General features: G+C 52.9%; 1 protein-coding gene across 1 annotated transcript; it reads right to left on the reverse strand.

Annotated features, from left to right (window-relative positions):
* Positions 1-380: 380 nt before the first annotated feature.
* On the reverse strand, positions 381-23,714 carry LOC137457383 (zinc finger protein 502-like). Its single transcript, XM_068169283.1, has 3 exons — positions 23,583-23,714; positions 23,064-23,126; positions 381-1,748 (listed from the first exon to the last, which is right to left on the reverse strand). The coding sequence occupies exons 1-3, from the start codon at positions 23,712-23,714 to the stop codon at positions 870-872; spliced, it is 1,074 nt and encodes a 357-aa protein (XP_068025384.1). The 3' UTR covers positions 381-869.
* Between the last annotated feature and the right edge of the window lie 544 nt (positions 23,715-24,258).

Below are 24,258 nucleotides of genomic sequence, written 5' to 3' on the forward strand. Positions count from 1 at the left end.
AACATCCTGGGGGAGCATTTCTGGGCACTGTGCTGAGGCACAGCATCCTTTCTTGCAGTGATTTCACTCTTTGCACTTTAAATATCCTGAAAACTCAACACTCAGAGAAATCTCTTCCCACTTCTGTGTGGATGGAAAGGCTGACAGAAGCCTCAAGTCAGCAGGAATGCATGAGGAACATTGCTGAGCTAGGGAGAAGGCTTTTGGAAGCCCCAGGCCTGCTGGAAAGCAGCAGAGTTCTGTAGTGGAAAGCTGTCAGAAGCCCTCCAAGGGCTTCCAAACACCTCCCTTACATCCCCTCTGCACCCTCCAAAGATTATGAAAACCAATCCTAGAACCCTCCAGCACCCCCCCCCCAAACACCTAACATCCCTTGACACAATGAAAAAAAACACTGAGATGTCCCTGAGAACACTCCCAGCAAGACACTCTCCAGACTCTTCTGAGAATCTCACTTTGACCTCCCTGAACTGGGCACACAGCCCCAATCCCATTCCTAGGGAACAAATGCCCTCAGCATTTGGGCATTGTGGGCAGGAATGTCTGAAATAAAAGCAAACGGACAGGATTTGGGTAACTTTGGCCTTGTAGCAATACAACTGGGCAATGGGCAGAGGGATTTTTACCCTTGGGGATGAACCAGAAAAAACCTTGTGAAGCTCAGCCCAGCTCCAATGGCAGCTCTGGCTATGCCAACTCAGCACTGTAATTGTTCCCATCAGCACTAATTGGTGCTCAGAAGGGCAGGAGGTGTTTGTTCCTGCTGGACCCCCAGCCTCTGAGAATTGCAGAGGAAAAAAGAGGTGATTTTGGTGGTGGAAAGGCCCCCTCAGAAGGACCATGATTATCCCAACAGACCCTAGGTGCATCTATTTATGCCTCCCCTTCCTTGCGGGCTGATCTCCCGTGTGTGTGCGGCGGTGATTGCTGAGATTTCCTTTCTGGTTGAAGCTCTTGCCACACTCAGCACAGGTGAAAGGTTTCTCACCAGTGTGCACACGACAGTGTTTGGTAAGGATGCTGATATGAGTGAAGCTCTTGCCGCAGGTGACACAATTGTATGGTTTCTCACCGCTGTGGGTGCGTTGGTGCTGGATGAGTATAAAGCCGGCGGTGAAGCTCTTGCCGCACTCAGCACAGGTGAAAGGCCTCTCCCCGCTGTGGATGCGGCGGTGGATGGTTAGGCTGTTGCTACGTTTGAAGCTCTTGCCGCAGTCCCTGCAGGTGAAGGGCTTCTCAGTGCTGTGCACACTGCGGTGCTTGGTTAGGTTTGCACGCTGAGTGAAGGTCTTGCCGCAGTGGGCACAGCTGTAATGTTTCTCACCACTGTGGATGAGTTGATGCTGGATGAATTCAGTACTCGTGGTAAAGCTCTTGCTGCACTCCGCACAGGGAAAAAGATTCTCTCCGGTGTGGATGCGGCGATGGATGGTGAGAGTGGAGCTCTGTTTGAAACTCTTGCCGTAGTCGCTGCAGCTGAAGGCCTTCTCACTGGTGTGGGTGAGGTGGTGTCGCCTAAGGTGAGAGATCCGCCTGAAGCGCTTACCACAGCTGTCACAAGAGAAGAGCTTCTCTCCAGTGTGGGTGAGGCAGTGCCGGGTGAGATGGCCACGCTGGGTGAACCTCTGGCCGCAGTCAGCACAGGTGAAAGGTTTCTCTCCAGTGTGGGTGCGGCGGTGCTGGGTGAGCTCAGAGTTGCAGCGGAACTTCTTGCCACAGTCACCACAAACTAAGGGCCGGGAGCCAGGCTGCGGGCAGTGGTGTTTCACTAGCTCTGAGCTATCTGGGAAGCTCTGCCCACACTCAGGGCACTGATTCAGCTCTTTGGGTGACACTGAGGGACCTGCTCTGGCTTCATCCTCCTCCATACATTCCTCCCACTCATCCTGGTCGCCTTCATCATCATCATCATCATCCTCTTCACAGTTGTCATTCTCAGCATCATCCCCCATCTTGTCCTCTTTTTCCTCCTCATCCTCCTCTCCCTTGGGACTGCACATTGGCTTCTCCAACTTGATCTCTGGGTGCTGCTTCTCCTCCCAGCTCTTGTCTGGGTTCTTCTGTGAGGCCATACTGTGGGAGGGAGGGGTCACAGCTCTGCAATATGGAAGATGGAAGCACCTGAGCCCAGGATCTCAAACCCTCAGATCCTGCCTAGGTCATGACAGTCCCTGACTCCCAACACCCAGCTGGAGGAGAGAGTACAGAGGGGATCTCAAACCTTCAGTTTCTGCCACAGTGTGGGCACAGACCTCTAATACCTGTGCTGAGACCCCAGGTTCCTGTGATCAGTGCGCTGAGGCACCCTGGGACTTACACATGGTCTTGTCCTACTCTGCTCGACCCTGGTGGCCATGGCAGGGTGGTTCCTGGTCCAGCCCCTGTCCTTTGATCTCCCCTGGCTCAGACAATGGAGGCAGCAGCACTGAACAAGGAAGACCAACCCACCTCCAACCTTCTCCCACCACCCTCCAGATCCCAACCCCCAAACATCATCTCCTGCTCACAACTCACCCCAGCAGCCTGGAGCATTCCTCAACTCCCACAACACCTGATGTGCCTCAGAGCTCCTGGAGAGGTGAAATATGCTGGACAGGAGGAGGTGGAGGAGGTTGGGAGCTGCCCTGGGGGCTGGGGTCCTGCTGTTAACCCACTCTGGGTTTCTTAACTGTTGGGCTGCTCCAAGGGACGGATCTGCAAACTCTGCTCTTCCACAGCACACAGGGGCAGGGATGATGGAGAGAGGACTCAGCCCCTGACAGAGAGAAGTAAAGGGCTCAGAGAAGAGCGCTGATCTGCAAGGGACGACTCAGCACTGCCCAGGACCAGGCAGCACAGCTCAGCCGTGCTGGGGGCAGCTCCCAAGCCCAGCAGCACAGCCACAACACACAGCCAGGGCTGATCAAGATGGGAGACCTCAACAAGGTTGAGTCCGGATGTGAGGAGGAGGTTCTTCACCATGTGAGTGGTGAAGCCCTGGAATGGGTTGTCCAGGGAGGTGGTTGAGGCCCCGTTCCTGGAGGTGTTTAAGCCCAGGCTGAATGAGGCTCTGGCCAGGATGATCTAGTGTGGGGTGTCCCTGCCCATGGCAGGGGGGTTGGAACTAGATGATCCTTGTGGTCCCCTCCAACCCTGACTGATACTATGATACTATGAGACTAAGTGCAGGCTCAGCTCCCAAGCCCAGCACACAGCTGCAGGCCAGCATCACAACACAGCTGCCTCCACACAGCCTCTCCCAGGCCTTGCCTAAAGCTTCCTCCCACTGCCTGCCCAGGCCTCTGCTGCCTGCACCTGCCTTTGCCAGCAGATCTTGCTCTGGCCACAGCTCTCCTCCCAGGTCCTGCCCCCACCCCACACACTCTGTGCTCACCTTTGACCTGCACACACCTCTCTGCTGCCCACTCCCCAACAGAAGATCACAGCAGCCCTCAGGACACACGCAAAGGGAGCTTCATGATCTCTGCAGATGCAGCAAAGGGGGAAGGGACTTGGGCAGCTTCTTGATAAACTTCTTCAGCCCTCACTGGGATGCTGGAGGAGTCTCTGGCTCCTACCCAAACCTCACACCTCCAGCACCCTTCACACACCTGCAGCCCAAAGACACTCAGGGGAAAGGGTTTGGCTTCCTTCTCTCCCTGACCATTTCTCTCAGCTTGCTCTTTGCAGTTCCCTGGAGCTGCCACTCCACATCCCCAAGAGAAAATGAGGTTGGATGGGAGGGCACAGTGCCCATGGGCTGCTGTTCATCTCCCAGCTGACACAGGCAGAGCTGCAGCACAATTCACTCCTTTCACCTCCTCAAATGCTGCCAGATTCTGCCATTCCCTGCACACACATTTCCCACCTGGGCCCTGCATCCTCTCCCCTTTTTGGGGGGACAAGGCCTAATTCCTGCCTGACCATTCTCAGGTCCTTCCCTCATTCCCAGCCCATCCATGGCCCTACTGCCTTGGCTGTCCCATAGCCCTGGGTCCCCCACCTCCACTGCCACTGCAGCTGGAAGGGTGGAGTGGGAAATGCTGTGGCTGAGGAAGCTTCTAAGGAACTGGCCTGGAAGCAGCAGCACAAGAATGGAAGGGGCCTGAGACTAAAGGCTGGGATCAGCTGGAGGGCTGAAAGGACAGCACCAAGCCAAGGGGGGTTACAGATGAGGGCTGGGGAGGGACCCTGCAGACACCTCATGCAGCAGCTGATGAGAGGAAGGGGGACAGAGAGGGAGTGAGACCTCAGGTGACTCCTGCCATGGGCTATGGCTGGGCTGTGTGGCTAGGAGCCCTGAGTGCCTGCTTGGGCTGTGCTGGATGTCAGGAGGGGTCAGGGGACTGTCCTGAGCCAGGCAGGGTTTGGGGCTTTGAGCTTCTGGGGTCAGCTGCTGCCAGAACCATTGGAGGTAGGAGCCAGGCAGAGTCACACAGCTGCTGAACTAAGCCCTCCCACCCCCTGCAGCCTTCACCCTCCATCTCTCCATCCAGTGCTCCATCTCCACTCACTTGCTGCCCTCTCAGAGTCCACAGGGTCCTACAACGTCACCAGGGCTGATCTACACAGCCAACAGGGCCCAACAGTAGCCCCTGGATGACAACATGGAGGAGAATCCCTGTGGTGGGTGGAAGGCACTGGGATGTCTTACACCAGTGAGTAGAGACCTCCAGAAGAGACAGCAGAGTCCAGAGGGACACCACAAAGTGTCATCTAGCTTAGTTCATTCCCACAAGGCCTGCACCCACTCTCTACAAAGGAACAGCACAGGCTCTCCAACCTCCTTTGCCCTTCCTCTCTGCTCCCAGGAACAGCTTCTGGGATCTCTCTCTGCAGAGGAGCTTTGAGGCCTTGGCAATGCTGCCAACTGTGGCCTGGAGCAGCCTGGCTCACCTGGGAGCTGCCTACCAGAATCTGTAACTGCAGCTCTTGGGGATGGGAGGAGGAGGGGCAGAGAGGCATGGGGGAGGGGGAAGGCATTTGGGGCCAGGGGTTCTGGCCTGCTTTGGTGGAGCTCTGGAGGAAGCTTTGGCCTAGGGAGGTTGCTTGGCTCCCGTGGCCCAGGCACACTATGGATTGTTGTGGATTGGATGCTTTGCACTGTAGGATGCAGCTCTGAACAGCACAGCCATGGAAACTGCCCAATTCCATCCAACCCTCTGGCCACAGCCTGGCATCAACTCCTTTCACAAGGCTCAAAGAGAGCCTCTCTGCCTCCTGAAACCTAAGGCAATACCCTGCAGAACAAGGTGGAGGAGCTCAAGGGGACAAGCTGCAGAGGGGGACCAGGGCAACCTCCTGAGCTTCAACAAGAGCAAGGGCAGGGTCCTGCCCCTGGCCTGGCACAATCCTCACAATCAGCACAGGCTGGGGGAGGAGGGGATAGGAAGCAGCCCTGCAGAAAAGCACTGGGGGGTGCTGCTGGACAAGAAGCTGGACAGGAACAGACAGGGGGAGACTGCAGCCCACAAGGCCAAGGGCAGCCTGGGCTGCACCAAAAGCAGCAGGGCCACAGATGGACAGAGGCCATCCTGGCACTTGGCTCTGCTCTGATGAGACTTCACCTGCAGCACTGCAGCCAGCTCTGGAGCCCTCAGCACAGGAAGGACATGGACCTGATGGAGAGGGTCCAGAGGAGGGACACAAAAATGATCAGGGGCTTGGAGCAGCTCTGCTACCAGGACAGGCTGAGGGAGCTGGGGTTGATCAGCCTGGAGAGGAGAAGAGAAGGCTCTGGGGAGACCTAAGAGTGACCTTCTGGTACTTGAAGGGGGCTACAAGAAGGCTGCAGAGGGACTCTTTGCAAAGCCTGCAGGGACAGCACCAGAGGCAATGGCTTCAAACTAGAGCAGAGCAGATTGAGATTGGAGGTGAGGAACAAGTTCTGCACCAGGAGGCTGCTGGAACTCTGCAACAGGTTGCCCAGGGAGGGGCTTGAGGTCCCAGCCCTGCAGATGTTCAAGGTGAGGCTGGACAGGGCTCTGGGCAACCTGAGCTAGTGCAGGATGACTGCAGAGGGGCTTGGACTGCAGCACCTTTGCAGCTCCCTGCCATCCCAAACCACTCTAGGATTCTAGGAGTCTAAGTGCAGCCTCCAGGGAGAGCAGGAAAAAGATGAGGCAGAGGAGGACAAGGAAGAGGACAAGGAGGAGGAGAACCAAAATCCCTTCCCAACTCCTCCACAACTCTGCCAAATTCCTGGAAAGCTCTTCCAGCTCTGCAGAGTTCATTCTGAAGAGAGCTGAGGGAGTTGCTAGGCTCAGGGATGTCTTGCACACTCTGCACAAATGCTCCAGAAGCTTTCCAAGTGCCCTCAAAACCAGCAGCACAGCTCTGCTGCCACACAATGCCAGGCTGCAAGGGACCCCAAGGCTCAGCTGCTCCAACCTTGCCAGCTGACACTGCACTGGAAAGGAGCTGGCCCAGCCCCCTGCCAAGCTGAGCCTTCCAACTCTGCCCTGCAGGGCAATCCACCACTGCCCTGGGGAGAGGATTCCAATGGCTGACTGGCAGGGAAAAGCTTTTGCCTCTGCAGGGCACTGCTCCACTTCAGCTCAACTCTTGCAGCAGCTCTTTGAGATCTGCCTTTGGAGCACCACAAACTCTGAAGCACTGCAGTGCAAAGCAGCTCAGCTTCAACTTCCAACTGCCTGAACTCTCTCATTTTAAATTCAAGGCAGGGGCCAAGCTCACTCCCAGCCCCCAAGCTCACAAACAAGCAACTAAGGTCAGAGTCAGCTCCCAAGGAAAAGAATCCAGATCAGAAATGCAGAACCAGCCCCCAAGCTCAAGAACCAGCTCCTATGTTCACATCCAGGCCCCAAGCACAAGAACCAGCAGCTAAGATCAGAGCCACTTTAAAAAGCTCAAGAACCAGCCCCCAAGCTCCAGAACCAGCAACTAAGGTCAGAACCACTTCCCAAACTCACATCCAGCCTCTATGCTCAAGAACCAGTGCCCAAGCTCAAGAACCAGCCCCAAGCTCCACAACCAGCAACTAAGGTCAGAGCCAGCCTCAAAGATCCAGAACCAGTAACTAAGGTCAGAACCACTTCCCAAGCTCAAGAGCCAGCCCCCATGAGCTCAAGAGCCAGCAACTAAGGTCAGAACCCTTTTCCAAGCTAACACCCAGTCCCCAAGCTCAAAAGCAGATCCCAAGCTCCTGAACAGGCAGCTAAGATCAGAACCACTTCCCTAGCTCAAGAAATAGCTCCAGGCTCTGAGCCAGCTCCCAAGCTCATAACCAGCCCCCAAGCTCAAGAACCCAGATCTAAAGTGCGGACCCAGCTCCCAGCTCAGACCCAACTCCCCAACTCAAGAATCACCAACTAAGCTCACACCCAGCCCCCAAGCTCAAGAACCAGCTTGCAAGCTCCCAAGCCAGCAAGTGAGGTCAGAACACCTATCCAAGCTCAAGAACCAGCCCCCAAGCTCCAGAGCCAGTGACTAAGGTCAGAACCACATCCCAAGCTCAAGAACCAGCCCCTGACCTCAGAGACAGGCTCTGAACTCAATAACCACACTCCAAGCCCAGAGCCAGCAACTAAGGTAGAATCCCTTTCCAAGCTCACACCCAGCAACTAAGCTCAGAAGCAGATCCTGAGCTCAAGAACAGGCAACTGAGATCAGAACACTTCCCAAGTTCCCACCCAGGCCCCAAGCTCCAGAGCCAGCAACTAAGAACAGAACGGCTTCCCAAGATCAAGAACCAGCTCCCACGCTCAGGAACCAGCCCCCAAGATCAAGAACCAGTTTCAGAGAATGCTTTGGGCTGGAAGGGACCCCAAAGATCAGACAGCTCCAACCCCCTGCCATGCCCACAGACACCTTCCACCACACCAGGCTGCTCAAGCCCTCATCCAACCTCACCCTCAGCACCTCCAGGGAGGGGGCAGCCAGCACCTCCCTGGACAACCTGCTCCAGGCTCTCACCACCCCCACTCCAAACTATTGCCTCCCAAGCTCCACTCCAAATCTGCCCTCCTCAACCTTCAATCCACTCCCCCTCAGCCCATCACTCCCAGCCCGTCACCAAAGTCCCTCCCCAGCTCTCCTGCAGACCCCAGCAGCTACCACAAGGCTGCTCCAACCTCTCCCCACAGCCTTCTCCTCTCCAGCCTCAACAGACACAACTCTCACAGCCAACCCCCACAGGGGAGCTGCCACAGCCCTCCCACCACCCCCATGGCCTCCTCTGCACCCCCTCCAACAGCTCAACCTCCTGCCCCTCTTGGGGGCACCACAGCTGCACACAGCACTCCAGCTGGCAGCACACAATGCTGCCAGCACAAAAACCATTGCAGCAAAAGCCTCAACCTGTGCTCAGCTGCCAAAACCAAGGGGAGCTGAACTTAACCACAAGAGGAAGGACCAAACTCAGCCAAGACACTGATCCAACACCCAAGGCTGCACAAAACAACCACCAACAGCTTCCAGCAACAGCAGACCTGCAGCTGGGCTGCAAAGCTCTGCAGAAGAAAACCACTCCAGAAGGGCTCCAGGGCCCCAGGGATTGCAAAGCCCAGGCTCTCACTCTCCTCCTGCACAAGGAAAGCTTGACTTGCTCACAAGAAGCCAAACACTTCCCCACACCAAGCCATCCACACCACTTGACTTTCAACCTCCTTCAAGCCCTTGCCTGGCAGCAGCACTTCCTCAGCCCACAGCTCCAGCAACACCACAAGGCCTTGAAGGCTCTCCTGCACTCCACACCTCTCAGCCACACCCACACCCCTTGGCCACCCACAACCCAACAAGCTTCCTGCTCACCACTTCTCTTCCCAAGCCTCACCTCCCTTGGGCCCTCTCAGCACACCACCAACTGACCCCAGAAGGCTCCAGCTGACAGCACTGCTTGCAAGAATCCCAGGCACTTCCAAGGGCAGACTAGGAGCCCAGAGGCAAAACCCAAACCTTTCCCCTCCCCACAGGACTCTCTCCCATTTCCCATTCTTCCCAGCACCTCCAGCACCTAAGAGGCATTTGCTCTGGGGCAGCTTCCTCACACAGCCACACAATTGCCTGGCCTGCAAAAGACCTCTCTCAGCACTGAGGCCAACTGCCAGCCCCAACACCACCAGGGACACCAAACCATGGCCCCATGGCCACACCTTGCTGCAACACCTCCAGCCATGGCCACTCCACTGCCTCCCTGGGCAGCCTCTGCCAGGCCCTGACCACTCTGCCACCAAACTCATTCCTCCTCCTCTCCAACCTAAGCCTCCCCTGACACAATTTCAGGACACTTCCTCTCCTTCTGCCACCTGAGACTAGGCACAAAACCCAACCCCCACCTCACTGCAGCCTCCTTGCAGGGAGCTCCAGAGGCCAAGAGGTCTCCCCTCAGCCTCCTCTTCTCCACACTAAACACCCACAGCTCCCTCACCTGCTCCTCACCAGCCCTGCTCTCCAGACCCTTCCCCACCTTTCTTGCCCTTCTCTGCACCTGCTCCAGACCCTCAAAGTCCTTCTTGGAGTCAGGGGCCCAAAACTCACCCCAGCATTCCAGGGGTGGCCTCCCCAGGGCCCAGGACAGGAGGACAATCCCTGCCCTGGCCCTGCTGGACACAGCACTGCTGAGACTTGCAGAGCACTGCAATTGCTTTGCTCACTTGCAGCAATCATTTCCTTCCCTTCCCAGCTCATTGCACAGCAAACAGCAGCAAGGGAATTGCTTTGGCTGCTGCTGAAGCTCCTCCAAGGAAGCTGCAGGACTTCTCACCACCAAAACCATCAACAACAGGCTGCCCCCAGCCCAAGCCAAACCTTTCAGTCCAAGTCAGTGCAGTTCCTCAGCCACAAGCAGACACTCAACAGCTCAGCCTCATTTGGCTGCCTGCCAGCAAGCATTTCCCCAGGGGCAGAGCAGCTGCAGCACAGCAGTCTGCTTCTGACCATGCTTCCTGCCAGCACAGCTGACAAAAGCTCTGCACAGCTCTCAGCCTGCAGCCACACAGCAAAAGCTCCTCCTGCCCTGAGCCTTTCTGTGCTCAGGAGGCCTGCAGAGAAACTGAGAACCACTCTGCAACCCCCCAGGGAATCTTTGTGCCTCAAGAGCTTGCAGAGCACAGAGGCCTTGGAGGGGTGTTCTGGGCAGGGGGGCTGTGGGTTTGGGGTGATTCTGACACCTCCTTAACCTCTCTGCCCAGCTCTGCAGAAGGCCCAGCACCAGGGGCAGGCATTGTGCTGCCAGCCCAAGGGCTGAGGCAGGAGCACCCCTGGCTGCTGGCCCAGCACAGCCAGCTGCAGGCATTGGCAGTCTGGGGGGGGATAAAGCCCTGAACCCCCCAAACAGCCTCCCCCAGCTCCTTGTGCCACCCCAGGCAGCCCATGCTGCACCCTGCCACAAGCAGGAGGAGCCCAAAATGCCCCCAGGGAAACCACAACAGCAGCCTGAGAGCTCAAAATGCCTCCCTGGGACCCTCAGTTACCTCCCTGCACCCCAAAGCTATCCCAAAGGAACCAACAATGGTCCCCAACACCCAGGCAGCAGGAAAGGACTCCCCCACCCCCAAGGGACCCAGCACTGGGGGGGACTGTAGAGGGATTCTGGGGGGCTGGGCCCATGGCAGTGCCATTTGGGACCCTGCCTGACCTGGGGGCAAAGAAGACTTGGGGGGCAGCAACATTTGGGGACCCTCCTGTTCTTCCCTCCCCACTCCAGCTGGGCACTCCTCCAGTGCCACCCAAGTTGGGGACCCCATTGCCCTGGGGGTACCCCCCCCACCTCCTGGCCTCCTCTCACCAGTAGCCTCTCTCCAAATGGGGGCTCCTGCCCAGGAGGCCACCCCAGCCCCAAGCCCTGGGCTCACAGACCAGGCCAGGCCAGGCTCTGAGGTGCTCTATGGCCAAGCCAAGCTGAGTCCAGCACCAAGCCACTGCTGCACCCCCCTGGACTCTTCCTTGGACCCCCCCAGCAAGGGCAGCGCTCAAGGAGGTGTCCTGCAGCTTGTGCAGGGATGAGAGCAGCTGAGGAGAGAGGGGAGAAGGCAAAGAGAGGGCAGAGAATGACCAGCAGAGAGCTCAGCACCACCCCAGGCTCCCAGCCAGGCTGCCAAGGTGCTGCTGGGCACCCACCGGGCTTGGCTGGGGGCAGGGCACCACTGCCAGCTGCAAGTAGCCAAAGGGGCAAACTGGGCACACTCCCACCAGGGGGAGGCAGCAGCACAGCACCACAACGAACCCCCAAACACACCCACCCCGACCCAGACCCACACACAGCTCCCCACAACCGCACCCACCCCCTCGCACCACCCCACCACTCCCCACTCCCAGCCTCACCACCCCGACCCACACCACACCCACACACAGCCTCCCCCACCACCACCAACTCCTACCCCCAAACCCACACAGCCCCACGGGCTCCTCACCAGCCCCTCACACGCCCCTCTCCGACCCCAAGCCCCCACCCAACCTCACACACGCCCCCACAACTCCACAGCCCCCAACAACCACCCCCCACAGCCCCACCCACACCAGCCCCACACCTCACCGAGCCCTCCTCAAGCCCAGCTCCAGGACACAGCCCTCAGCCCCACGCCAGCCCAATGCCAACCCCACCAGCCGCTCCCCCAAGCCCCAAGGGATCCCCACCCCAGCAGCCCCCACTCTGCCCCGCGCCTGCCCACACCTACCCCACAGACCAGGCCAAAGGGGCGCACAGCAGCAGGAAGAGGAAGGACCAAGAGCTCGGAGCAGAGGCAGCTGCCGACTGCCGTCCCCTGCAGCCTCCTGGCAGCCTGGGCGAGCAGAGAGCGATGCAATGGAGGCCCCGAACCGCCCACGTTGCAGCCCAGCCCAGGCGGGGGCTGGGGCCGCAGACGAAGCCCCGCCCACTGCCGGGCAGCCGCAGCCAATCACAGACGCCGGATTACCCCAACCACGCCTCCAAGTCCCAGCGGGGAGCTGCGGCCCTGGCTCCGCGCGGGGCATGCCGGGAGGTGCAGCTCTCAGCCAGGGCGGCGCCGTCTGGGCTGAGCTGCGCTGCGGGGGCAGGGCTGGGGCACAGCAGCTCCGCAACAGCTCTGACCCAGCAGCTGCGCACAGCTCCCAGGAGCTTTGGCTCAGCTCGGAAAGGCTGCGCAGAGGTTTCCAGGAGCTCAGCAGAGCTGCGGAGGAGTTTTTTCGCTGAGGATTCTCTGCAGGGTTGGGAACCCAAAACCTCCTCCCAGCCTCTCCCAAACTCTTGCAAAGAGATTTCGATGCCTCCCGAGGGGGCTTGGGGCAGCTCCGGGGGATCTGAACGGCTCGGGAAGAGCTTTTCTGTCGCCTTCCAGAGTTTCCAGCAGGTGCTGAGGACTTTTCCGGCAGCTTTCAGCCTTTTGCAGCATTTCTGAAGGATGTTGGAGACTGCAAGAAGCCAGAGCCTGGCTGAGAGCTCTGCAGAATCAGTTTGCAGGAGCTTGGCAGCCATGGGGATGAGGTTCTGGAATTGGTTTGGGTTCGTTTTGGCACTTTGAATCATTTCCCGAAGCTCTGTGGATTATTTCCAGCCCCTTTTCCTTCCTTGTGAAGCTATTTTCCTTATTTTGGGCTGATTTTAATGGGTTTTGGGGAGACTTTGCTTAGCCTCAGGCATTTTGAATGGAGGGTATCGGTTAGTGCAGGACCTAAGGGCTATAAATACAATAACAAAGGATATCCATCCTGTGGTGGCAAACCCATGTACCCTCTTGACTCAATTGAGAACAGAATTAGAATGGTTTACCGTCTTGGATCTAAAAGATGCCTTTTTCTGTTTACCCCGGCCCCTGAGAGCCAGCCACTGTTTGCCTTTGAATGGGAGAGCCCAGAAACTAACCGAAAGTGTCAGTTAACTTGGACAGTCTTGCCCCAAGGATTTAAGAACAGCCCTACTGTCTTTGGAAATCAGCTCGCAAAAGAATTAGAGAAGTGGAACAGGCCAGAAGGCAACGGAGCTCTGCTACAGTATGTAGATGACATCCTGCTGGCCACCCAGACCAGAGCGGAATGTGAAAGCTGGACTGTGAGTATGCTGAAGTTCCTGGGACTTCATGGGTACCGAGTTTCCCCACAGAAGGCCCAAAGAGTACAGCAGCAAGTAACCTACTTGGGATATGAATTAACAGCAGGACAACGAGTGCTGGGCCCTGAAAGAAAGGAGGCCATCTGTTCTATTCCACTTCCAAACACAGTAAAGGCACTCCGAACCTTTTTGGGAATGACAGGGTGGTGCTGGTTGTGGGTTTATAATGATGGCCTGCTTGTGAAACCCCTCTGTGAATTACTGAAAGAGACTGATAAGGACTTGCAATGGAATGGAGAAGCTGAACAAGCTTTCGGTACCTTAAAGAAGGAATTGATGAGGGCACCAGCACTAGGCCTACCTGATGTCACTCAACCTTTTTGATTGTATTCCCATGAAAGCCAAGGGATAGCACTCGGAGTCCTAGCACAAACCTTAGGACCCTACCGAAGGGCGGTGGCATACCTCTCTGAACAACTGGATGAGGTAAGCAAGGGATGGCCAGGATGCCTGAGGGCTTTGGCAGCAGCTGCAATTAACATTCAAGAGTCTCGAAAGTTCACAATGGGGCAGAAGATCACAGTCCTAGTATCACACACCAGCTCTGCTGTTCTAGAAGCCAAGGGAGGACACTGGCTGCCTCCACAACGATTTCTTAAATACCAAGCCATCCTAGTGGAGCAGGATGATGTAGAAATGAAAGTTGCTAACTTTGTCAATCCAGCCTCTTTCCTCCAGGGTGGTGATGGAGAACCAGTTACTCAAGATCGTTTGGAAACAATTGCGGCCACTTATTCCAGCAGACCTGACCTGAAGGAAGAACCCCTAGAAAAGGCAGACCATAACTGGTACACTGATGGAAGCAGTTTTGTGATCCAGGGAGAAAGAAAAGCTGGGTACGCTGTAACTACAGGAGAAGAGGTAATCGAGGCAGAAGCCCTACCAAGTAACACCTCCGCTCCAAAGGCAGAGATAATAGCACTCACCAGAGCCCTTGAGCTTTCCTGAGGGAAAAGTGCAAACATATGGACTGACTCCAAGTATGCCTTTGGGGTGGTACATGCCCATGGAGCCATTTGGAAAGAAAGAGGACTGTTGACATCTCAAGGAAAAGGTATTAAACATGCAGAAGAAATACTGAGGCTGCTAGAAGCAGTGCAGAAGCCAAGCAAAGTAGCCATAATGCACTGCAAAGCACACCAAAAAGGGAATACTGGTCAAGAAAGAGGCAACAGACTGGCAGATGAAACAGCTAAAAGGGTGGCCAGGGAGGGGAGGAAGGTGTCAGAGTTTGTTTTGATCCCAGATGGTAAACTGTCAATTGAGCAAAAAGAGCCAGAACCTGTGTATAGCACAGAGGATCAGACATTAATTAAAGACCTTTTGGGGAATAGGACAGGAAAGGGCTGGGCCAGGACACCGGATGGGAAATTAGTCATTCCCACTAACCTTCTCTGGGCTTTTGTTCAGATGGAACAGGCAAAGACTCTCTGGGGAACAGAAGCCCTGTATCGAAAATTGGTTCAGGAGTGTATAGCACAGAAGTTATACACCACGGTCGAACAGGTAACCCGGCAATGTGAGGTGTGTCTTAAGGCTAACCCCAAAGTAAGAAGAGGAGTTAGACTGGGACAAATTAGCAAAGGAAATGATCCAGGACAACAATGGCAAATTGATTTTACTGAGCCCCCAAGAAAGGGGGGATCCAGGTACCTGTTGGTACTCACTGACACCTTCTCTGGTTGGCCAGAAGCATTTCCCTGTCGCACAAACAAAGCACGGGAGGTTACTAAGGCAGTGTTACAGGAGAGAATACCTCGTTTTGGGGTACCTGCTGCTATTGCCTCAGACAGGGGACCTCATTTTGTGGCCAAGGTGCTACAACAAGTGAGCAAAACTTTAGGGATTGATTGGCAACTCCACACCCCCTACAATCCCCATTCGAGTGGGCAAGTGGAGAAAATGAACCATTTAATCAAAAACCAGATAGTAAACATTGGACAGGAAGCAAACCTGCCTTGGCCACAAGCATCACCAATTGCCCTGCTGCGAATTCGAACTAAGCAAAGAATAAAGGAAGGGTTGAGCCCATTTGAAATCCTGTTTGGAAGACCTTATGTAGTAGGAACTATGGACCCTTCTGAACCAGGGCAGTTTAGAGAGGAAAGGTTGAACAAGTATGTTCAGCAGATTGATAAGAACCTGAGCATTGTTAACAAACAGGTGATTGGAACCAATGTGAGAGGGTTAGACAGACCAGTCCGTGATGTGGAACCTGGAGATTATGTCTGTGTCAGATCTCTTTCAGAGAGCCCTCTGGAGCCCAAGGGGACAGGACCATATCAGGTGTTACTGACATCCTTCACAGCCATCAAAATCAAGGAACAAGCTGCTTGGATTCACCACACCAGAGTCAAGAAGACCTCAGCAAAAGAATGGAAACTCGAATCCCAGGGACCCCTGAAGCTCAAGCTGTATCGATAATTGTGATTTGTTTGTTGGTTGATACTATTGAGGGATGGGAAGGCAATATGTACTTAAATGTTAGGCAAGAATTGGCTTTGCAAACTAATCTCCCTAACTGTTGGATATGCACTGAACTTCCTCGAGGCCAAATGAGGACCCCTTTATTTGGGGTAGCCTCAATGAATTGGACTTGGGGGCCATCAGACTGGGTGACTACATCTGAGAGTAACTTCCACAATTGTCAGCATGGGAAAGAGAGCTCAGAAAGCCTGGGTCCAAAGTTTGACTTAAGAAAATATAGTATAGGAATATACTGTTGGCTGTGAGAAAGGGGGGAATGGATGAACAGAAAAGTCTCATTAACAGAATAACAGAGGTCTCTTCTCCTCCCTCCTCCAGGCCAAAACCCCCGGCGGGCGCTAAAGGGAAAAGGAACCAAGCCCCAACCCCAAACCCCCCACCCCGGTCCCCTTCATCCATGGCGCCGTCGCTAAGGAAACCGCCGCGGCCGCGCTTCCGGGTCGGGCGGGCTGCAGGGCTGGGAGCCAATGGGCGAAGCGTTGCTAGGCAGATTAGGGAGCTGGACGGGAGGGGAGAGGGGAATGATAGCCAATGGAAGACGCGTTGCTAGGTAGATTATGGCCCCTGCAGGCTAGGGAGCGGGGAGCGGGCGGCCAATCCGCAGACGCGTTGGTAGGCCGATTGAAGGCAGTGCCGGAGAGGGAGCGGGGAAGGCTCAGGGAAGGGGGAAGCCAATGGGCGACGCGTTGCTAGGCAGATTAGGGACCCGGACGGAGGGGAGCGGGGAATGACAGCCAATCGGCGACACGTTGCTAGGTAGATTATGGCCCCTGCAGGCTAGGGAGCGGGGAGCGGGAGGCCAATCAGCGACGCGTTCGTCGGCTGATTAACGGCGATGCCGGCTAGGGATCGGGGAGGTCTTGGGGAAGAGGGCAGCCAATGGGCGAAGCGTTGTTAGGCAGACTAGGGACGCAGCCGGATGGGAGCGGGGAATGACAGCCAATGGGCGACGTGTTGCTAGGTAGATTATAGCCCCTGCAGGCTAGGGAGCGGGGAGCGGCGGCCAAGCAGCGACGCGTTGGTAGGCGGATTAAGGGCAGTGACGGAGAGGGAGCGGGGAGAGCTTGGGGAAGGGGAAAGCCAATCGGCGACTCGTTGCTAGGCAGATTAGGGAGCCGGACGGAGGGGAGCGGGGAGGGACAGCCAATGGGCGACGCGTTGCTAGGTAGATTATGGACCCTGCAGGTTGAGGAGCGGGGAGTGGGCAGCCAATCAATTCCCTTGATGAATTCGCTTGACCAATTTCCCAGATCAATTTCCTTAAGTAACTTCATTGATTGATTTCCTTGATTAACTTCATTGACTAACTTAATTGATTAATTTCCTTGATTAATTGATGAATTTCATTAATTTCCATGATACATTTCCTTGATTCATTGATTAATTTCCTTTATTAATTGAGTTGATTAATTTCATTGTTAATTCCCTTGATTACTTTAATTGATTAATTGATTAATTTTGTTGATTAATGTCCTTGATTAATTTAATTAATTCCCTTGATGAATTCCCTTGATTAATTCCCTTGATCAATTTCCTAGATCAATTTCCTTAATTAACTTCATTGATTAATTTCCTTGATTAACTTAATTAACTTCATTGATTCATTCCCTTTATTCATTTCTTCGATCAATTTCCTCGATCAACTTAATCAAGTTCATTCATTCATTCCATTGATTCATTTCCTGGATTCATTTAATGGATTAATCTTGTTGATCAATTTCATTGATTCATTTAATTGATTAATGTCATTGACTAATTTCATTGATTGATTCATTCCCTAGAATGATTTCCTTGGTTAATCGATTGTCATTGAGAAATTTCATTGATTAATTGATTCATTTCCTTGATTCATTTCCTTGATTCATTGATTAATGTAATGGACTAATTTCATTGATCAATTGATTCATTTCATTGAATAATTGATTATTGTCATGGACTAATTTCCTTGATTAATTGATTAATTCCTTTGATTAATTTCCTTGATTAATTGATTAATGTCATGGACTGATTTCATTGATCAATTGATTAATTTCCTTGATTCATTGATTAATGTAATGGACTCATTTCATTAATTAATTGATTAATTCCCTTGATTAATTTCCTTGATTCATTGATTAATTTCCTTCATTTCCTTGATGAATTGATTAATTTCATTACTTTCCTTGATTAATTTCCTTGATTCATTGATTGATTCATTGATTAACTCCCTTGATTAATTCCCTCGATTCATTTCCTCCATGAATTTCCTCGATTAATTGATTAAGTTCATTCATTCATTTCATTGATTCCTTTCCTTGATTAATCATGTTGATTCATTTGCTTGATCAATTTCTTTGATTAGTTTGCTTGATTAATTCCCTGGATTAATTCCCTTGATTAATGTCCTTGATTAATTGATTAATTCCCTTGATCAATTCCTTTGATCAGTTTCCTTGATCAATTTGATTGATTAATTCCTTGATTAATTGATTGATTTCCCCGATTAATGGCATTGATTAATTTTGTTGATTAATTTCCTTGATTAATTGATTATTTCCTTGATTAATTGATTAATTTCCTTGATTAATTGACTAATTTCCTTGATTCATTGATTAATTGACTTGATTAATTTCATTGAGTACTTCCTTTGATCAATTTCATCAATTCCTTTCCTTGATTAATTTCATTGATCCATGTTCAGGATGAATTTCATTGATTAATTTAACAGATTAATCCCATAGACTCATTCCCTTGATCAATTTCCTTGATTCATTTCATTGATGAATATCCTTGAATAATTTCCTTAATTGATTAATTGCATTGATTAACTTCATTGATTGATTTCATTGATTACTTTCCTTGATACATCTCATTGATTAATTTCCTTGATTAATTTCCTGGATCAATTTCATTGATTAATTTCCTTGATTAATTTCCTTGATCAATTTCATTGATTCATTTCCTTGATCAGTTTCATTGATCAATTGATTAATTCCCTTGATTAATTCTCTTGATCAATTCCCTTCTTGGCTTTTGGTGCCCTGTAAACCTCAGGGACTGAGAGGAAGCTGATGAAACCTCTCCAGGAGTCAAAGTCAGACTCAAACTCTGAAGTTTCTTCTACTCTTAATGGGTCCCAGTGAAGCATACTGGGAAAGGGTCCCCAGGGTCTGCTTAGAGCAGGGCAGAGTGGATGCAAGGGAAGCATCACTGGAGGCACTGAAGCATCTCCAGACTATGGTAAGAGCAGAGAACTGAGGCAGTGCTGACAGGTCAGGACAAGCAGCTCAAAGTGGCTCTGCTGCTGAGTGAACCTGGAGGGGTTTCACTGATCCAAAGGGCCAAGCCCTGACCCCAAGCCCCTGGCAAGGCAGATCTTATGATACTATGATAATTAGCTGCTGAAACCTTGGCAATAATTAGAGGTTCAGCAGTATTTAATGAGCCCCATGGAGTATTTGGGGCTGATTACATCATCCTCAGGTACTGCCAGGAGACTCTGCCAAGCTGCTGCCAAGAAGCCCCTCAAGAAGTCCAAGTCAGAAGAAAACTCCAAAGTACCTTGGAGCACTGATTGGCCTCACTGAGGCTTGTTACTGACAAAGGCTCCCCAGGGACTCGTTAGAGCAGCTTGTTAGAGGCCAGGATTGCAGGGAGACAAAGGCAAAGTACAGGGCAGAAAAGTATGCCTTTGTTCTGTGAAGCATAAAGCCAAACCCTGACCACTGCCCTTGGACTAGAAGAACCTCAAAGCCAAGTTTCTCCTCACAGGCCTTGGTGGCAGAGGCAAGTGCCAGATTCAAGGGGACAAAAACTTTGGTCCTGTTGGGCCTCTCAGCCTTGCCAGAGCCCTTGCCGATCCCTACTGCTGCCTGTCCTACACTGTCCCATGCCTGCAGCTCTTTCCCTTCTGGCTGCTGACACCACTCTTGCTTCCCCAGCCAGCTCTCCCCCTGCCATTTCCATCCCTTCCCTGAGCTGTCTGTGCTCTCCCTGCCATTTCCTGACACCTCTGGATGGCCTCATGCATAGCAGCTCTGCTCTTTGAGGGACATTTCTTTGGCCTCATCTCCACTCTGAACCTTCCAAGCTGCACTGTGTGGAGGTTTTGGTCTCTCTCTACTCCCCAGAAGAGCTCCATCCTCTCTGAAACCACCCTTCAGCCATGTGCACCGTGCTCTGGCAGTGCCCTGAGCCTCCATTCAGCAGGCTGAAGCAGCCCAGGTCACTCAGCCTCCCCACAGAGATGTCAGCTCCCATCCTGGCAGATGTCCTCTGCAGTCCCTGCAGTTCCTCTCCATTCCTTCAGACTGGACATTCCCACACCCAGTCACCAAGCATCCAGATGTGGCCACAGCAGTGCTGAGTCCTCGGGGAGGACAACTCCAGTGTCTGGGTGGCCACACTCCTCCCGCCATAGCCCAGCTGCAGTTGGCCTTCTTCACTGTGTGCAGCGTTTGTCCATCCCAGTTATTTTGAATGGTTCCTCTCAAACCCTGTAGTGCCTTTCTGACTGGGAATGGGACACACCAGAACATCCAGCTCCAAACAACAGGCAGGCAGTTTGTAGTGGGATGGGGCCCAATCTGTCATGAAGTGGGAAAGGGGATATAGTTGGTACTGGGAGGAGTCCCAGAGAAGTGGTTAGAAGGCTTCAGGTGGTGTCGCCTTTGCTGGGTGTGGACACAATCTGTACTGGGAAGGAGCCCTGTTATGGTTGTTATTAATATTTTATAATTGGTCACACCAGGGGAAGTTTAGGCTCAGGATGAGGAGAAAGTTCTTCCCAAAAAGAGGAAGTGACCAATGGAATGTGCTGCCCAGGGAGGTGGTGGAGTCACCATCCCTGGAGGTGTTCAAAAAAAGATTGGATGTGGCACTTGGAGCCATGGTTTAGCTGTCAGGGGGTGTTTGGTGGTAGGTTGGACTTCATGATCTCTGAGATGTTTTCCAACCTGGTTGATTCTCTGTTTCTGTGATTAGAAGGTGGAGGGAAAAGTCTGAACACAGCTGGTGACCAAACCAATGTCTGGTGACAAACCCAAGAGATTCCAAAACATGTAGTGAAAGGTGAGGAGAACATCTCCTGCCCAGCTGATGGAATGAGAAACTCAAGAGTCTCCCAAAAGCAACAGAAAGAAGGGAAAAGAACCTCAGGAAAGTCTTGCTCAGTATTGCTCTATGAACTGCAGACAGGCCTTAGGCCTGGTCCTTGAAATGGGAGCTTAGGAGAAGACAGAGGCTTAGGGCCTGCTCTTGAAGGTGACCTTTGCCCCAGCTCTTCCCAGAGAGGTCTTTGCTGTCCCCTGTTCTGCTCCCTCAAGCAGACCAGCACTCACACATGCCCTGCACTCTAACAGCCATGCAAACAAAGCTGAACAAGCTCAGGGTTATTGCTCCAACCAACTTCTTGAAACTGAAGCCCAAGGCAGGAATCCACAACCATAGCCAGGCCCAGAGCTCTGAGAAGCCCCAGGTGGTGTCTTCCTTTTGCACTTCATGCAGAATCTGCTTGCTTCACATATCTCACTGATCATAGAATGGGCTGGGTTGGAAGGGACCTACAAAGGTTATCTTGTCCAACCTTCCCAAGGACATCCTCAACTACATCAGGTTGCCCAGAGCCCTGTCAAGCCTCACCTTCAATATCTCCAGGGATGGCACCCCAACCCCCTCCCTGGGCAACCTGTTCCAGTGTTCCACTCCCCTCATGGTGCAGAACTTGTGCTGGCTCCTCCTTCCTGCACAATCCTGCTTTGTTCCCATCTCTCACCCATGTCTATGGATGTCCTTCCTCTCTGATCCATGGAAACACAACAGCTTGTGTTCAGTGTTGTGCCCACTCCTCCGTCTGAGGCAAAGGCCATGCCTGGAGCCATTCCCTCCTGAGCAGCTATTTCTGCAACCTGTTTCACTCCTCCCTGGGAAGCTGATCCTGCACCTGCAGTCCTATTCCAGAGGACTGGGAGAGCAGAGATCTTCACCATAGCCTTTTCTGCTTCACTTTCTCCTGAGCAAGGCAGAAAGCATCAGGCCAAGCTGGGCCAAGCAGAGGCCCTTTCCTTTGCAGCATTGTTTCATTTGTGCCATTTCACATCTCCTTGGGCCCAACTTGGAGTCTCTCACTGATCAGCCACAGTTGTATTTGGGAGCACTGCCCCAGGGGCACAGATTCCTGACCAGCTGAGGGGTAATCTTTTCCTGCCTTTACTGCCACATCTCCAAGACTTTCCCTTTCCCCCTGGTGCTGCCCACCCTGTATGTTTGTTCCTTATTATGGGATGGTGACAGCCTGGATGGATGCACACCCTGAGTATTTTTCCCACAGAGGTGCCTTGACTTCAGGCAGTCAATGTTTGCCAATCAGTTAGATTGCATCTCTGGACACTTTTGGAATAGTTCTTGCTCGCATCAGGAGCCTCTTCCATCCCCATCCTGTGCTTCTAATTCTGGATTATCCTTAAGGGAAGTGTTCATCCACAAGCTCAACAGGAGCCACCAGTGTGCACTTGCAGCCCAGAGAGCCAATTGCATCCTGGGCTGCATCAAGACAAATGTGACCAGCAGGGCCAGGGAGAGGATTCTCCCACTCTGCTCCGCCTTGGTGAGACCACACCTGGAGCTCTGTGTCTAGTTCTGGAGCATCTATTACAAGAAGGATCTGGAGGTGCTGGAAGGTGTCCAGAGAAGGGCCATGAGGATGAGCAGAGGGCCGGAGCTGCTCAGCTATGAGGACAGACTGAGAGAGTTGGGGTTGCTCAGTCTGGAGAAGAGAAGGCTCCAAGGAGTCCTTCTTGTGGCCTTCCAATATCTGGAGGAGTGTTGCCTGTCGTAGGTGCGGTGACCTGGTTCAGGAATGGCACGGCGGCCAACCCCAGGCCGCTCGGTCCATCAGCTCGCAGACACCAATGTGGTGGATGGCAAATGGCCTTTACTAGTGAACGACGCTGCACTATGTAACTGAGGTTTGCGTCACTTCCGTCTGCTTGCACCGTAAGCTGAATGCTATTGGCTATCAGGAGAGGGGCCCTATCTTCCCGTACAGCACGAGATCTTCCGTCCGCTGGGTCCTAGCTACCTACAATTCCCCCCTCCCTATGCATAACCAAATTAGCTAAAATATAACAATCCTGAGAAATATAACAATTTTGAAAGTATACATCATAAACTTGAATAAAAAATTAGAATATTAGAATAAACCAAACCAGGTTGGAAGAGACCTTCAAGATCATCGTGTCCAACCCATCAACCAATCCAACCCACCCAAACAGCTAACCCATGGCACCAAGCACCCCATCAAGTCTCCTTCTGAACACCTTCAATGTAATGTAAGGCACAGTGAACAGGTGGAAATTAGGGAGATAACAACAGGGTGTAACTTGAGGTAACTAAGGATAACTGGGGATAACACTGAGTAAATACATTCTTAAAGCAGTTGCTGGTGTTCTACCAACATAATGTAAACATTCTTTAGACAGCTCAAGGCATCACAGCCCCCTCTGCAGAGGCTATTTTGCCGTTCTCTGGATTCTGCCAGTGTGGAACTCCCAGGCTTGGACAGGACACTTGCCAACTTGTCATCTTCTCTTGCCACTGGGGTATATGGGTCACAGGGGTGTCCGATGATCCGGTCCTGTGAACAGAAACTCACAGCTTTCATTAGTTTTATTCCACATCAGTTTAATTGGTGGATGTGGGTGTGCGGCAGTGGCCCTTAGAATAAATTTGTCACCCTGGCTTTTAATAGGGCTAGAGCGTCCCTTCCCAACAGGGGTGGGACTCCTGACATGACATATGGAAAAAGGGCAATGGTTTTCTCTGGTCCCGTTTCACTGTGAATTGTAACTGCTACCAATTGAGCACTCTTCCGAGCTCGGGTCAATCCCCCAACTCCACCCACCATGGGGACATCTCCCAATTTCCAGCATGGAGGCCAATTTGTCTCAGGAATAACTGTAACATCTGCTCCAGTGTCAGTCAAAAGGGGACATGAATGGTGGTGCCATGGGGACATTATAGAGAGAACAGATTCCCCCACACCACTGGCGGGCTGTCATACTTTACTGCCAGGGCCACCCTAATGTCTCGCCCCCAAGGGGCGGTCCTTGCTGTCCCTGAGATAGAGGCAGATTCGGTTGGACCATCGGTTGGGCCGTAAAGTTGGTCGCTTCTCAAGGGGGCAGCGAGTTCGGGAGCGCTTCGCCCCATCTGGGGTTGGCATAGTTGGGCCGCCTCATGTCCCAAGTGGGAGAGGGCCGTGCATGGCCCGTGTGCCCTCTCCCCACCCCGTTTCCCTGGTTTTTAAATCTGCACTCCTTAGCAAAATGTCCTTTCTTTCCACAGACCCATCACGGTCCTCTGGGTTGATTCTGGCGTGGGGAAAATGATGTTGGCGAATCCCCCAACCTAGGGCAGTTTGCCACCACATGGCCTGCCTGGCCACATCTAAAACATGCCATCACATTAGCTATTGCCATGCGAACAGCCACCTGAATTGGGGCCAGATGCTCTTAATTCACGACATGCTTAATCATGTCTGCGAGACTTGACCCCGCTGGCAGTGATCGTAGAATGTCTTTGGTTTTTGAATTACACTGCTGACGTAAGCAGTCTGCAAGGACCGGGCCTTTTGCTTCCTCTGGCAGGGTCGAGGAGTCGAGCGCTGCCTGGAGGCGATCCACAAATTGCGTGTAGCTCTCACTTTCGTTTTGCTTTATTGTGGACCATGGCGATGGCTAAGCGATAACTCTAGAGGCTGTGCGAAT

The sequence above is a fragment of the Melanerpes formicivorus genome, unplaced genomic scaffold (assembly GCF_026170545.1).
Source record: "Melanerpes formicivorus ecotype bairdi unplaced genomic scaffold, bMelFor1.0.p_v2 SCAF_177, whole genome shotgun sequence".
In the NCBI taxonomy this organism is placed as follows: domain Eukaryota; kingdom Metazoa; phylum Chordata; class Aves; order Piciformes; family Picidae; genus Melanerpes; species Melanerpes formicivorus.